This window comes from Moschus berezovskii, chromosome 5 (assembly GCF_049115385.1).
Source record: "Moschus berezovskii isolate FMDL1 chromosome 5, NW_MosBer_1.0, whole genome shotgun sequence".
Taxonomy (NCBI): domain Eukaryota; kingdom Metazoa; phylum Chordata; class Mammalia; order Artiodactyla; family Moschidae; genus Moschus; species Moschus berezovskii.
This window is the reverse complement of record NC_142464.1, coordinates 9,029,270-9,044,331: the sequence shown is the minus strand read 5'-3', so window position 1 is coordinate 9,044,331 and position 15,062 is coordinate 9,029,270. Positions and strand designations below refer to the sequence as shown.

The window sequence follows — 15,062 nt, the reverse complement described above, 5'->3', positions numbered from 1 at the left end:
AGGACTTGCATGTTTACAACGTCTTCACATTAATCAAATCTTTTATGTCAATAAAATGTTAAAATTTTCTTCACGAAGTTCTACGTATTTCTAAAAAAAGAGTATTCCCACAGATTTTTATGAAAATTTTGTTACTGTTGCTCTGAAACACATTTTAAAAATAATTTATTTTCTAACTGGTTATGGTTGAGAATGGGAAATGTATTGATCTTTCATATTTATTGCTAGTCAATCATTAATCCCACTTGCTTTTCAGTAGATTCTCTTGAACAGTATAGTTTTCAAATTTCATTATTTGCAAATTACTGTCTTAAAACATATGAAAATTTAGAAGTTCCATTTATGTAAAAACACATGAGAACCACAAAGAAGTTTTATTCACCTGTAGGTACTTTCAAGCTGTGTATCCAGGAAGGTGTTCTGAAAATAAAATGTCACACATTCTCCTGCTGGAGGTTTTTCAGGAACTTCAGGCATGCAAAAAACCACCCAGGAGTGAAGTTCAGAAAAACTGAACTGGCCTGTCAAAGTCAGTGTATTCATGGGTCTGCAATTTAATAGAAGTACACATCTTTGTGTGGGAATACATGAGGTATTATATGTACTTAGTACATTAAAAAACAGAAGTTTTCAATAGTAGTTACAAATATAAAAGCAGCCACTTAATTTTTCTCAGGTTAATCTTACCCATCAGATAAACATTTTGCTATACCTGTACTTTAACAGTTAAATGACATAAATAGCTTGTTTTCATTATAACATGCCTTTACAAATAAAAATCCAGTTTACTTAGGTCAATTCCATTTTTCATAAGTTCATCTAGTATTTTTACCATACAAACTACAAAACACACTTACACAAGGTAAGGAAAAAATGTCAGCATAATGTGACAGCAAAGAACCGGGCTTTTTTAAGACAGACAGACGTGGGTTTGAAACACTAGCTGCGTGCCACTAGGAAAGTTAAGGAATGATACCTTCTATTTTGTAAGGATATGGAATTAACTTTCTATCCTGCAAATCACACATACACATAAACGGTTGTAAAGTAAATTAAATAAATGTAAAATGAATCAAATGGATATTTAAGAAAATACAATTTTATCGAATTAAAGGTACAGAAAGAATTTTAAGAGAATACAGAATAGAAATTTTGAGATCTCCACACCAACTTTATTTTCAGATTAAAAAAAAAAAAAACCCAGAAAGTTAAATTATTTCCATAATGTCATGTAGGAACATATATAAGACTATAATCCCAGGACAGCCCAGCTCAAATCAGCCTCTAAAAGACAAAGACTCATCTCTATTAGAAATATTAACACAGGTATCCCCCGCTTTTTGAAAGTTCACTTTATGCCACTTTGATTTTATGAAAGGCCTACATGAGTACCTATTTTAAGTAACCAAAAAAAAATCCAAAGAGGATTTTTGCTTTTACAAAAAAAGGTACAAAGCAAAAATAGCCTCAGCGTCTGTTCTGCAACAAGCTGTTAGAGAAGTGGCCCGCACCCCAGCTGCACTGAGAAAGGCCCCCCAAGCTCCTCCTCCAGGAGCTACACTCAGCTTCTGAGCACCAGGCGGCAGAGCTCTGGCCTCTGAGCATCTGTACTTTATCACAGTTGATTCTGAGCATCCATTAGCAAGATGTGTCCTAAGGTAACTGCTTCTCTGTTTTATGCTATTTTGGCTTATGAAAGGTTTCATTAAAACACCCTACTTTCAGATAGCGGGGGAAACCTGTACAGAGCATTTATTTATTTATTTTTTAAGTACAAATTTGCTACCAGAATTTACACTACTAAAATAACAAGAAAGTTTATATGCATCATGTAATATCCTGAAAATAAACTCTCCCTTTGTCTTACCTGTCATGATCAATAAAGTGAGTTCTTTGATGGAGTGAAAGGGGTTTGATATGGTACTGGCGGACCTGACATGTTTTGGGTTGAATTCTTGGAGTCACATATGCCTGAAGTGTGCCATACTGGCCTTCAATTGAGCGAATCTGATTCAACACAAAAGACGAAAGAAAATAAGAATAACATAGCAACATAATGGCTATCTTTAAAACGTTCAACACAAGTAATCAGGTACTTGGGCCTTAATTTCTTCTGTAACACGCTGATGGAAATAATGACATTCTATTCAACAGAAACTTTTTACCACTATAGTAAAAGAAAGTTTTAAAAGATTTTAGCAATCAAAAGCAAAATTTTTTTTTTTTTCAAAAGCAAAATTAATCCATCTGATCCGGACCGCCACAGGAGACACTCAAACACTCAAAGGAGGTATGCTTGTTCCTTGGAAGAAAAGCTATAACCAACCTAGACAGCATTTTAAAAAGCAGAGACATTATTTTGTCAACAAAGGTCCATATAGTCAAAGCAGTTGTTTTTCCAGTAGTCATGTATGGATGTGAGAGTTGGACCATAAAAAAAGCTGAGTGCCAAAGAATTGATGCTTTCGAACTGTGGTGTTGGAGAAGACTCTTGAGCATCTCTTGGACTGCAAGGAGATCAACCAGTCAATCCTAAAGAAAATCAGTCCTGAACATTCAGTGGAAGGACTGATGCTGAAGCTGAAACTTCAATACTTTGGCCACCTGATGCGAAGAGCTGACTCATTTGAAAAGACCCTGATGCTGGGAAAGATTGAAGGCAGGAGGAGAAGGGGCCGAAAGAGGATGAGATGGTTGGAGGATGGCCTCACCGACTCGATGGACATGAGTTTGAATAAGCTCTGGGACTTGGTGATGGACAGGGAGGCCTGGCATGGTGCAGCCCATGGGGTCACAAAGAGTTGGACATGACTGAGCAACTGAACTGAACTGAGCTGAAGTCATCCCTACCACAGTATTTATAGATTTGTCATTCCGAAAGAAACATTCTCATATACCACCTTATCACATTTAAAAACATAGGTGTATAATACACTGTATAAAATTCATATTAAAAGTGGTAAAAATTTAGACATTTTTGTCGAAAGGATAAGTGAGTCAGTAATACTTCGTTCTCTCAGAAATGGGGGCATTACAGCATATGGCTATTCTTATAAAAATCTATTGAAAGGAACCTTCCCTGGTGGTCCAGTGGTTAGGAGTCTGCCTTCCAGTGAAGGAGATATGGGTTCAATCCGTAGTCAAGGAACTAAGATACCACATGCCACAGAGGGACTAAGCCTGTGAGCTGCAGCTACTGAGTCCAAGCTCTCTAGAGCCTGTGTGTCACAACAAGAGAAACCCTCGCTCTGCATGAAGAGAAACCTTCATGCTGCAATGAGGAGCCTGTGCAGTCAAAAATTTTTTTAAAAATCTATTGCCAGAAAAAAAAATGTTTCCAATAACTTAATTCTTGACTTTCTATGAAAACAGAAAAGCACACTCATAATCTAATTATGATATATTTGAATTAGGAAATTCTTTGTACCTTTTTAGTTAGATATCCTGAGAATTTAAAACACTTATAGAAAACTCTAACTCATATAACTGTGAAGACCTAATTTTAGAGGAATTAGAAAGCAGTCCAACTTCTCTCTCCTGCTGCCCCTTTCAACTCCTCCCTGCTCCAGTTCATGAAATGGACTTTAGAACCTCTTATATTACAAAGGCCGCTTCTCTAATCTAACTGACATATCAACTCATACTTTCCCTGGCATGTGACGGGGGGAAAACCAATGTTTTACCTAAATGGGAAACATAAATAAAAATTTAAAGTAAGAATTTTTTGCATATGTTACACTGAAAATATTTCTCTGAATGCAAAGAGAGAAAACATAAGGAAAGGATAAAGAATAAGAATACAGGAGGAAAATAAAAAATCCATCTGATAAAGCTATATCTTTAGGGCTTCTTTTTAAGGGGTAAGCTTAAACTGGCACATAATTTTTTCCACAATAAAATCATAATTAGTATCAGTTCAGTTCAGTCGCTCAGTGTGTCCGACTCTTTGCAACCCCATGAACTGCAGCATGCCAGGCCTCCCTGTCCATCACCAACTCCTGGAGTTTACCCTAACTCATGTCCATCGAGTCAGTGATGCCATCCAGCCATCTCATCCTCTCTCATCCCCTTCTCCTTGCCCTCAATCTTTCCCAGCATCAGGGTCTTTTCAAATGAGTCAGCTCTTCACATCAGGTGGCCAAAGTATTGGAGTTTCAGCTTCAGCATCAGTCCTTCCAATGAATATTCAGGACTTATTTCCTTTAGGATGGACTGGTTGGATCTCCTTGCAGTCCAAGGGACTCTCAAGAGTCTTCTCCAGCACCACAGTTCAAAAGTATCAATTCTTCAGCGCTCAGCTTTCTTTATAGTCCAACTCTCACATCCATACATGACCAATGGAAAAATCATAGCCTTGAGTAGACGGACCTTTGTTGACAAAGTAATGTCTCTGCTTTTTAATATGCTGTCTAGATTGGTTATAACTTTCCTTCCAAAGAGTAAGAGTCTTTTAATTTCATGGCTGCAGTCACCATCTGCAGTGATTTTAGAGCCCCCAAAAATAAAGTCAGCCACTCTTTCCCCATCTATTTGCCATGAATTGATGGGACCGGATGCCATGATCTTAGTTTTCTGAATGTTGTAATTAGTATAGCACAGGGAATATAGCCAGTATTTTATAATAACTATAAACAGAGTATAATTTTTAAAAAATAAAAACAATTGTTCATAATATTTTTAAAAAGTCATAATGTTTTCTGATTATATACTTCATATTCATTAGTTTAAAAATCTAAACAATGAAGAAAAATTAGGATTAACATATGAGTCATCTGAAATCCTACCACCTAGAGATGATTATTATTGCTATTTTGATAGTTAACCTTTCATACATCTCTCTATGCAGATGTACAAAAATAAATGCATAATTTCACATGAATAAATTCTATTTATATCATAGACATCTTTGCTTTTATTTCTAATGTCTTCCCTTATCTCTGCCTCTCCTAATACTATCACCTCCCTCCCCCTCCCATTCCACCCAAACCTTCCCCCTATTGTATGACCTATCATATCAGTCAGCTATGATTCTTTTTATATATTTCTTCATATTATAGATAATATGTATATACATATATAGAACTTTTATCTGAATTTTGTGTTTTTCATGGAATTTGCTCTATGTTAAAAGGAATAGATCAGCTCATTCTTTATTGCAATTGTGCAATATTCTATGGAATGGATAAACAGCTACTTATTCAAACATTAAATACTGAGTGTTCACTTTGATTCCACCTTTCTGCTTCTACAAACAATGCTGCAGTTAATTATACATATATCTGTGGGTACACTACTATGACTTTACTGCTGTGAAATAGATTCCAACAAGGAGGACTCTAGCCTATTTTAGCAAAGTGGCTGTAACAATCATTTCTTTCAGCTATGGCTTACAGTGTCCTTTTCCTCATCCTGTCACTAATGACGCTGCTTTCTCTACATTTTTGCCAATTTGTTAGACAAGCAGATATTGGAAGTTCCTTAACCAGATGTGAAAGAGTTATTGTGTTCTCTCTTCAAAAAAGCCTTACTTTGAGTCTCAGAACATCAGCAACATCAGGAAAAAGTTATATAGTCCTTAATTTGTGGATCATAAATGTACCAAAAAATTTTTTTAAATCTCACACTAAAAACGAAAATATATTTGTGTGCTAAAAACAGTATTTAATTATAAAAATGATTATCCTAGTACACTGCAAAAGGAAACTTCAAAGATTTTCCCTGGAATAGATAGATAGTAATGCCATCACTAGAATGCAATCAGAAAAATCCAGATAATAGGAAAATACAGGGCAAATGCTCAGATACTTCAGTAACCAAATTACCTTATTTGGACTATGACTGAATCAAACGTTAAATTAAAAGCAAAAACCACTACACTAAACATTTGATGATACTAAGGAATTATTAATTTTTCTTTGGTGTGATAACAGTATTGTGATTATGTTTAAAAAGAGTTCTTATCTTTTAAACATATATACTGAATACTTACCAAAAAAAAAATTACATCCTGTATCTGCTTCAAAATAATTTGGAGCAGAGAGTGATAGCACAAATAAGGTTATGAACTGATCACTGCTTAAGCAGGAATCATTACTCTTATGTATGTTTGAAACTTTCCATAATAGAAAATCAGAAAAAATATTTCCAGCTAGAGGAAATTTAGGATTGGTAAAAATTTTAGTCAATGTAATTAGTTGAGTGTTAATAGAAGAGACAGTGGTTTGGGCTGAATTAAAATCAAATAGGTAAAGAATCCACCTGCAATGCAGGAGACCTGGGTTCAATCCCTGGGTTGGAAAGATGCCCCTGGAGAAGGGAATGGAAACCCACTCCAAGATTCTTGCCTGGAGAATTCCATGGTCAGAGGAGCCTGGCAGGCTACCGTTCATGGGGTTGCAAGGAGTTCGATACATCTGAGCAACTAAGCACAGCACAGCACAGAAACCTCAGATTCTCAAAAACAGGTCATTCAAAAGACATTATTCAAAATGCTTGTTTCAGGGAGAAATTTAATGCAAAGAAATGATATCACATGTTACAAGATTTACCAAGAAAAAAGAAAGTTCGAACTTTCAAGTAAAGGCAATTTCAAACATTTTTACCTTGAGCTCTAGCCTTGTGGTATTTGCCTGGCACCGGTAAGTGGCGAGAAGAAAATTGTCATTTGACTAGGAATAATTCAAAAGTTGAGGAGAAGAATGAATCCATGTCTTTAAGAATAACAACAGCATCAATAATAATAATAACTGTTATCATTTTACTGAGCACCTATCATTCGGGTGGCACTGTGCTATGAGCTTTATGCTTATTCCTATAAACAACCCTATGTGGGAAGTTTTAACAGACGAAGAAAATGGGGCATGATGGGTTAGGTAACTTTCCTAAAATCCAGTAAGTAGTAACACTGGAATTCAAATTCATATTTATAGCTCAGTGCTCTTTCCATCTTGAATCTCTCCTGTAACATTTTAAAATATTAATTATCCTTCCAAAAATTTAACTGATAGTGCAAATTCCCTAATGTTTATATTATAAAGGCAAAAAACATAAAAGTTCAGTGTTGAATGTATTTGATTTTCATACATACTTACAGACAACTTAGAAATATCTCATCTATGTATTTCCAGCAAATAGCACAGTGTCAAGTAGACCATAGGCATTCAATACATGTTTGTTGAATAAAATTGGAGATGTTACTTCATATAACTTCTTGAAATAGAAAAATAAACTAATAAAAACAAAAACAAAGTATATCTGGGTGCACAAATTGCAAAATCAGACAAAACAACATGAACTATTTGATATGCAATTTTCATGTACTGCTATTTCCCTATTTTAATAATACCTGAAGAAATAAAAAGAATGCTAATATTAAAGGAAAATTCAAATGTTTTAAACTCAGCAAGCACAGAGGATAAGTCAACTTAAAAATAAATATACTTTTGTGTAATTAAAAACAAATGTTATGTATCTCAGTGCTTACAGATACAATGACTAAAAGAGATAAAATGTCTGGAGTTAGGTTGGGATGGAGAGGAGAGGGTAAAGAGCAGGAAATAAGACTGGACATGTGTTAAAGTTCGTGATGAGTTCATGGAGGTTGTGCTATTCTTTCTCCTTTCATATATGTTTGAAATCTCTAAAATATTTGTTTTTTAAGTCATCATTCTAGAAATCAGGTTTTAAATTAGTATAAAATACTCAAAGAATCCTGCATTGATATAAACAGGCTAATCTTTCACTGTAACTTAGGAATTAAAGATGTGAAGTTCATATTAACTTGATTTTGTAAATGATCATAAGAACGTAGGTCTTAATCTTTTCTATCTTATTCTCAAACAGGGATGGCAAAGCATATATGATAACAATACAACTGCTTTTTGATAAATCTCTTATCAAAAAAAAGTTTTACTCTGAAATTATTTTGAAAATCATTCCCTAATATAACTATCAACTTTGTTCTTTGTCTATTCTTTTTATCCTTCTCTTTTTAATGCCAGTTCCAGTCACACTTTCTTCTCTGTCTTGCCTTCTCCAGACCTGCTCTGTACCCTAACCTCTCCTCAGGAGCACACCTAGCGCCGAGATTGCTAGTTGGCTAGGAGTGCGCAGAGAGAAGCGATAGAGCAAATGCAGCCGAAAGCTCGGATATGGGTTCATCCCAGGTACTCTGCACAGAGTAGGTGTTCAAGAAATGTCTACTGAATGAAGGGTAAGCAAGAGTCAGCAAGAAAAAGTGTGGAAAGGCAGGCAGATGGAACAGATCGCGTTTAACTGTAGGAATGTGTGAAACTATATAGCATTTTGAAGAAATTTTAAGAATTTCAGTTTGGCAGAAATCATGTGCATGGGAGGGAAGGTAGCAGCTGGTGAAAGGATAAGTTGGAGTTGTAATCAAGAGCTGAATTATGGAAAGTTTTTTATGCTACAGCGAGAGATCTAGACTTAAATGCAGCTCAGGAAACATTTTAAAAGGTTTTGAGAAAAGAAATGACACAGTGATGTTTGTATTTTAGGGAGGCCTCTTGGATGGCAGTGCACAGCATCTCCTGTGATTGAGAGGCAATACTGAAGGCAGAGAAACTGGTGGATGAGTAGTTCAAGAGAGCATGGTGAGAGCTGGAAGGTTAACAGAAGTGGAAATGAAGCAAAGTAGACAGCTAGAGCAAGGGAGTGAGAACTGACAGAAATCAGTGACTACAGTAGTCTCCCCCTTATCTGTGGTTTTGCTTTTTGGGGTTTCAGTTACCCACGGTCAACTGTGGTCTGAAGATATTAAATAGAAAATGCCCGAAGTAAGCAACTCATAAGTTTTGCTTACAGAATCACACACCACTCTGAGTAGTGTGATGAGAACTTGTTTAACACCCCACTCCATCTCACCTGGGACATGAATCAGTCCTTTATCCTGCATATGCATGTCGTATATGCTACCTGCCTATTAGTCACTTAGTAACCATCTCTGTTATCAATGACATGTTGTGTTCAAGTAACCCATGTTTTACTTAATAATAGCTCCAAAGTGCAAAAATGATATTGAAAAAAACACAGAATTATTCAAGGGTTCCATAATATTTGTAATTTCAGGCATCCACTGGGGCTTTTAGAATGCACAGTATCTCCAGCAGATAAGAGGGAGGGATCCACTATAATTGGGTTAAACAGATCAGAAAAAAGGAAAGAATTTAAGACAACACTCCAGTTTCTGGATTATCTGAATACAGAGAAAGAGAATACAAACAGATTTTGAGGGAAAGGTTATGGAAGGAAATAGTGAAGGAACATTGACCCTAATAGCATTTACAGGTTTTATACAAAATGGCATAATAAAAATGAAAGCATTTAAAGAATTCTTTATATTTTTTACTCACCTCAGAATCACAGCTGCTAAAGCTGACAACAGCAGAATTTTTATCCACATCAAGTAAATCTATTGGAACATCACTCTACAATCAATATTAAAAGGAAAAGAAAGTTTCAGGTAGAAAACTAGAAATTTTTCAACGCATTTCTCTTAGGGTTTTCTTTGGTTCTAGTTTATGTTAATCCCTAAACATGAGAGTATGAACTCTCTTATAATACTTATTAACTTGATAATATGTACTTCTAGAAAATAAATATAATATGAATAAATGTCATATTATGACTTATTTTTCTAATTTGGATTAATCAGAGATTACAGAATTTAATCTCTCACAGCTCTTTTTAAAGTATAGTCTTCTTAGACTTCTCTGTCAGTACTAAAAATGCCACCATGGGCTACATATGGTCATGTTTATTGTGCATGCTTGCATGCTAAGTCGCTTCAGTCATATCTGGCTCTTTGCGACCCCATGGACTGTATCCCTCCAGGTTCCTCTGTCCCTAGGATTCTCCAGGAAAGAATACTGAAGTGGGTTGCCATGCCCTTCTCCAGAGGATCTTCCCAACCCAGGGATTGAACCCAAGTTTCTTATATCTCTTACATTGGCAGGCAGGTTCTTTACCACTAGGTCCACCTAGGAAGCCCATGCTTATTTATATCAGTTCATTTTTATAATTTTTTATTTCACCTGTAAGACAGGAAGAGGGTGACTTTTAATCTACTCTGGAGAGGTAGCTTCTAGGACAATGAGTTTGCACTGTGCTCTATATAAATGATGCACCTAGAGTTGTTCAGTGTAGCAGTCCCTGAGCTAACATTATTTAAGATAAATTTCTGCCTTTAAGTTTTAATTCATAATCCTCCCTCTCCCCCATATCTTTTCAAACTTCGTCTTCTTCCTCTTTACTCTTATTTTCCATTCATCCATCTACCATCCTTTTTCACTATCTTCTAGTATAATAAAAAAATAATGAAATATATTGAAAAATGGTGCTATACATTCTTATCTCTAGGTTTCACCCTTCGAAATTATCTGCTTTGCCTATTGACCAATCTAGAAACTGACGGTTAATGAGCAGTCTGTACTGTAAACTCTTATCTTAGTATTTGGAACGTAAAGATCCTATTCAGGATATTAAATACTGAAGTTTTACAAATCACATCTCTGTTAAAATTTTCCTAAAGGCTATCCAAAGAACAAAATCCTAAATGTCCTTCCTCAATCTTTCTGAAACTTAAGTTCATCAGCCTTTTGTTTAATATGTATAGGGTGGAAGTAAAGATATAATTTAAATAATCTATAAGCAAACTGATTATCTAATGGAAGATTAAGATAAATGTTTAAAATCACTGTCTAAAACTAAAAGTGTCCAAAATAATTAGTGGACACTAAAATAGATCCAGTCATAAAACAAAGAAAGTATGCATTTTGCTTACCTGTATTAAGACATTATCTATCGCTGTCTGCACCTCTAAGACAAGGCTGTAGCTGGCATCATCTTTATTTAATGTAAACTTGTCATTTACACTAAATGAAGGTACTGCTGATTTTGCTTTGCTTGACTGAGAAGACTGTTGATATTTCTCTCTCTCCTGTAGCACTTTATACTGCAGCTGTTCCAATTCACTCCTAGAGGGAAATACAGAACTTTGTCACGTATAACCATTTGAGGTCCTCAGAATGTTTACAAAAATTTGACAGACATTTACTTCTGCAAAATGGATTTTTTAATTGGCTGCATTTGAACTATAACACAAATAGAAACAAAATTTTTGCTTCTATCACTGACCAACTGGTTCCATATTATCTGTCTATAATCTAAAAACTAAAATATCTTCTCAGCCCCATACCAGCAATATTAGTAAAGAGTTGTAAGAATCAAGGTGCGCTGCAAATACACATAAGTCTGGCTTCAGTTACATGGAGTACTAATTGGAAGACAAACTGATTGTTTTGGAGTAGAATAACTTAGATTTAATGAGAAGAAACAAAACATGTGAAATCAATAAACATGTACCTTTCAGAAAAACATTAGAGTGGACAGAAAACATAGATTGCAGAGTATCAACAATAATCATGAGCCAGCTGAAATTCCACCAGGTGTTCGAGACTGAACTGTGCAGGCACAGCTTTGAGTTGCTCCAGTTAAAGGGAAAAGCCAAATGCAAACGAAGCAAATAGTAACTGGGAGAGAACAATATGAGGTTTAGCTACCCTAAGTTTAGGGGGAAAGTCTGGGAAGGGTCTTGGAAGAGATTTGTGCAATTAACCAAGGAAAAGATTCACTCACTCAAGAAATATTTACTGAGTGACTCTATGAACAAAATAGACATAACCTTCTCATAAGCATACATCCCAATGAAATCAGGAAGGGGTTGACTTAGTTGTAAATATAAGGTATAGTGCTGAGGGCATAAGTAGCAATTTATCAACTCTACTTGGTATCCTTACTGCAGAACATTAGCGCTTTCTCTCCTAGTGACTCTGGTGAACTGGTTTGTGGTGAACTGGTGGTGTGGCTTTAGTGAACTAGTACTTGTGGCAATTTGTTGCCTCAAAAACTTCTGTAGCAACTACCACCAAAAAAAGATTGACTTTCATCCCCCAAGAAGCTGGCAAGAGCTGAAGTAAGGAGAATAATCATTAAAAGTTTCACGCACCTATGAACACCTTACCTTTGACAAACGAGGCAAAAATATACAATGGAGAAAAGACAATCTCTTTAACAAGTGGTGCTGGGAAAACTGGTCAACCACTTATAAAAGAATGAAACTAGATCACCTTCTAACACCATACACAAAAATAAACTCAAAATGGATTAAAGATCTAAACGTAAGACCAGAAACTATAAAACTCCTAGAAAAGAACATAGGCAAAACACTCTCCGATTTAAATCACAACAGGATCCTCCATGACCCACCTCCCAAAATATTGTAAATAAAAGCAAAAATAAACAAATGGGACCTAAATAAAATTAAAAGCTTCTGCACAACAAAGGAAACTATAAGCAAGGTGAAAAGACAGCCTTCAGAATGGGAGAAAATAATAGCAAACGAAGGAACAGACAAAGAGTTAATCTCAAAAATATATAAGCAACTCCTGCAGCTCAATTCCAGAAAAATAAACGACCCAATCAAAAAACGGGCCAAAGAACTAAACAGACATTTCTCCAAAGAAGACATACAGATGGCTAACAAACATATGAAAAGATGCTCAACATCACTCATTATCAGAGAAATGCAAATCAAAACCACAATGAGGTACCATTTCACACCAGTCAGAATGGCTGCTATCCAAAAGTCCACAAGCAATAAATGCTGGAGAGGGTGTGGAGAAAAGGGAACCCTCTTACACTGTTGGTGGGAATGAAAACTAGTACAACCACTATGGAGAATAGTGTGGAGATTACTTAAAAAACTGGAAATAGAATTGCCATATGACCCGAGGAAACCAGAATTGAAAGAGACACATGTACTCCAATGTTCATCACAGCACTATTGATAATAGCCAGGACATGGAAGCAACCTATGTCCATCAGCAGATGAATGGATACTAAAGCTGTGGTATATATACACAATGGAGTATTACTCAGCCATTAAACAGAATACATTTGAATCAGTTCTAATGAGGTGGATGAAACTGGAGCCTATTATACAGAGTGAAGTAAGACAGAAAGAAAAATACCAATACAGTATACTAATGCATATATATGGAATTTATAAAGATAGTAATGATAACCTTGTATGCGAGACAGCAAAGGAGACACAGATGTACAGAACAGTCTTTTGGACTCTGTGGGAGAGGGCGAGGGTGGGATGATATGGGAGAATGGCATTGAAACATGTAAATTATCATATGTGAAACGAATTGCTAGTCCAGGTTCGATGCATGAGACAGGGTGCTTGGGGCTGGTGCACTGGGATGACCCAGAGGGATGGGATGGGGAGGGAGGAGGGAGAAGGGGCGGTTCAGGATCGGGAACACATGTACACCCGGGGCGGATTCATGTCAATGATGGCAAAACCAATACAATATTGTAAAGTAACAAAAAAAAAAAAAAGTTTCAGCAACTCCTACTTCTTCACTGTATGAAGCAATTTTCCTTGAGGCCCTTGTCATAGGACTTGTCAAACTGAACAGGCCGTGAAAGCGATCCTTGTGTCTAAAGGAGTCAACATTACTCATTTCTAGTAAGAACACTTATAAGCCAAAGCTATAGATTCAGAAAGGTCCACAATAGCAGTGAATATAAGAGTTAATGAGGAATAGAGTCATCTATATTGGCTACTTTCTAATGTCTATTAAAAAAAAACACTCTAAATAGACAAATGCAAAAGCATATTCTTAGACTTTTCTTAGATTCTTGATCTAAGAAAAAGTCAACATACAAAAAGAAAAAAAACATAAAAAGTGTATTTCTAACTCCAAATATTAATCAGCACTTACTGCTAATGTTCTCAAACTGATGAACTTTCACTTAAAAAGGTGATAAACTAATTAACTATATAATTTCTTCCAGTAAAATATATGGTACCAAAAAGCAAGAAAAACAACAACAATCACATACTTCATGAAATGAAAAAAAAAACAGGGGCAAACCAAACCCCAAAATTACCGTAGAGAAGAAATTTTATTCTGCATCTCCTGATTAAATTTTAATTCTTCTCCTGGTCCACTTTCCTTATGAACAGGCTCTGTTGTCAGACCTGTAACCCAGCCTGCAGAGAGGAATTAAATCATGCACCATTAAGTGCTGCCAGTGTTAAACCAAAAATATATGCCCCTTTGTCCACCAACATCAATCTCATTTAGTTTTGGACTTATTGTTTTTCAAAAAATCATAAGCAAAACAAAACAAAATACAAAAGAAATCAAGCTGGAAGGTATTCAAACTATAAAGAAATTACTTTGGATACCATTTTTGCTTTGCTTGAAATATTGTAATACTGTGATTAAAGAAATCCTTTACTTCTTAATTTATAATTTTAGTTTTCAAGGATGAAATAAGTCAACACAGTCTAGCAAATGCAAAAAAGAGCTGATGAATAAGAGCTGGCTTTCAAAAATTACTTTCATGGAAAGTTAAAATCTCATATAACTATTGTGAAAATACAAAAATGACCAACTCAAAAGAAAGTAAGTTTATAAGAAATGTACATAGTAACAAAAGTAAATTTCAGTAAATAAAAATTTTTAAGTCAAAGGATATCATTTAATTTTCAAAGATACTGCTGCTGCTGCTGCTGAATTACTTCAGTCGTGTCCGACTCTGTGTGACCCCTTAGACGGAAGCCCACCAGGCTCCCCCGTCCCTGGGATTCTCCAGAGATATACTAAACACTTTTAGAAAGCATTAATAAATTATTTTATAAATCAATAACACTCCTTTCTTTCTTATTTTTAACCAATAAGAAATACTATAGGTAAGAGCTACTTACTAATAAACTTTAAAAAAAAATCAAAATCAATTTATCAAATTTATATTTTTTATGATTGATTCTTTCAACTAGCTATTACCATTTCCATTTACCTTACCTGAGTATGTGGATACCACAATTTCGTCATAGCCATCTTTCCCTACACAGCCACCCTGGATTGATGTGACACTCTCAGACAATGTCTACAATGAATTTAAGATCAAGTATTTATTTATTGTCATCAATAAAATTTCACAAAGTTAAATTAAGCTACAAAACT

General features: G+C 35.3%; 1 protein-coding gene across 3 annotated transcripts in view; it reads right to left on the bottom strand.

The window, feature by feature from the left end:
* The window catches only part of BBS7 (Bardet-Biedl syndrome 7), a 40,604-nt gene that overhangs the window by 7,546 nt on the left and 17,996 nt on the right, over positions 1-15,062 (bottom strand). For 2 of the 3 annotated variants that reach the window (XM_088836144.1, XM_055434548.2), the window contains 7 exons: positions 14,901-14,985; positions 13,981-14,083; positions 10,802-10,994; positions 9,372-9,446; positions 6,603-6,668; positions 1,868-2,007; positions 383-547 (listed from right to left, as the gene is read on the bottom strand). In XM_088836144.1, coding sequence (XP_088692270.1) covers positions 383-547; positions 1,868-2,007; positions 6,603-6,668; positions 9,372-9,446; positions 10,802-10,994; positions 13,981-14,083; positions 14,901-14,985 — 827 coding nt within the window. The remainder of the gene's footprint in view (positions 1-382; positions 548-1,867; positions 2,008-6,602; positions 6,669-9,371; positions 9,447-10,801; positions 10,995-13,980; positions 14,084-14,900; positions 14,986-15,062) is intronic. The other variant, XM_055434546.2, reaches the window with a different exon arrangement.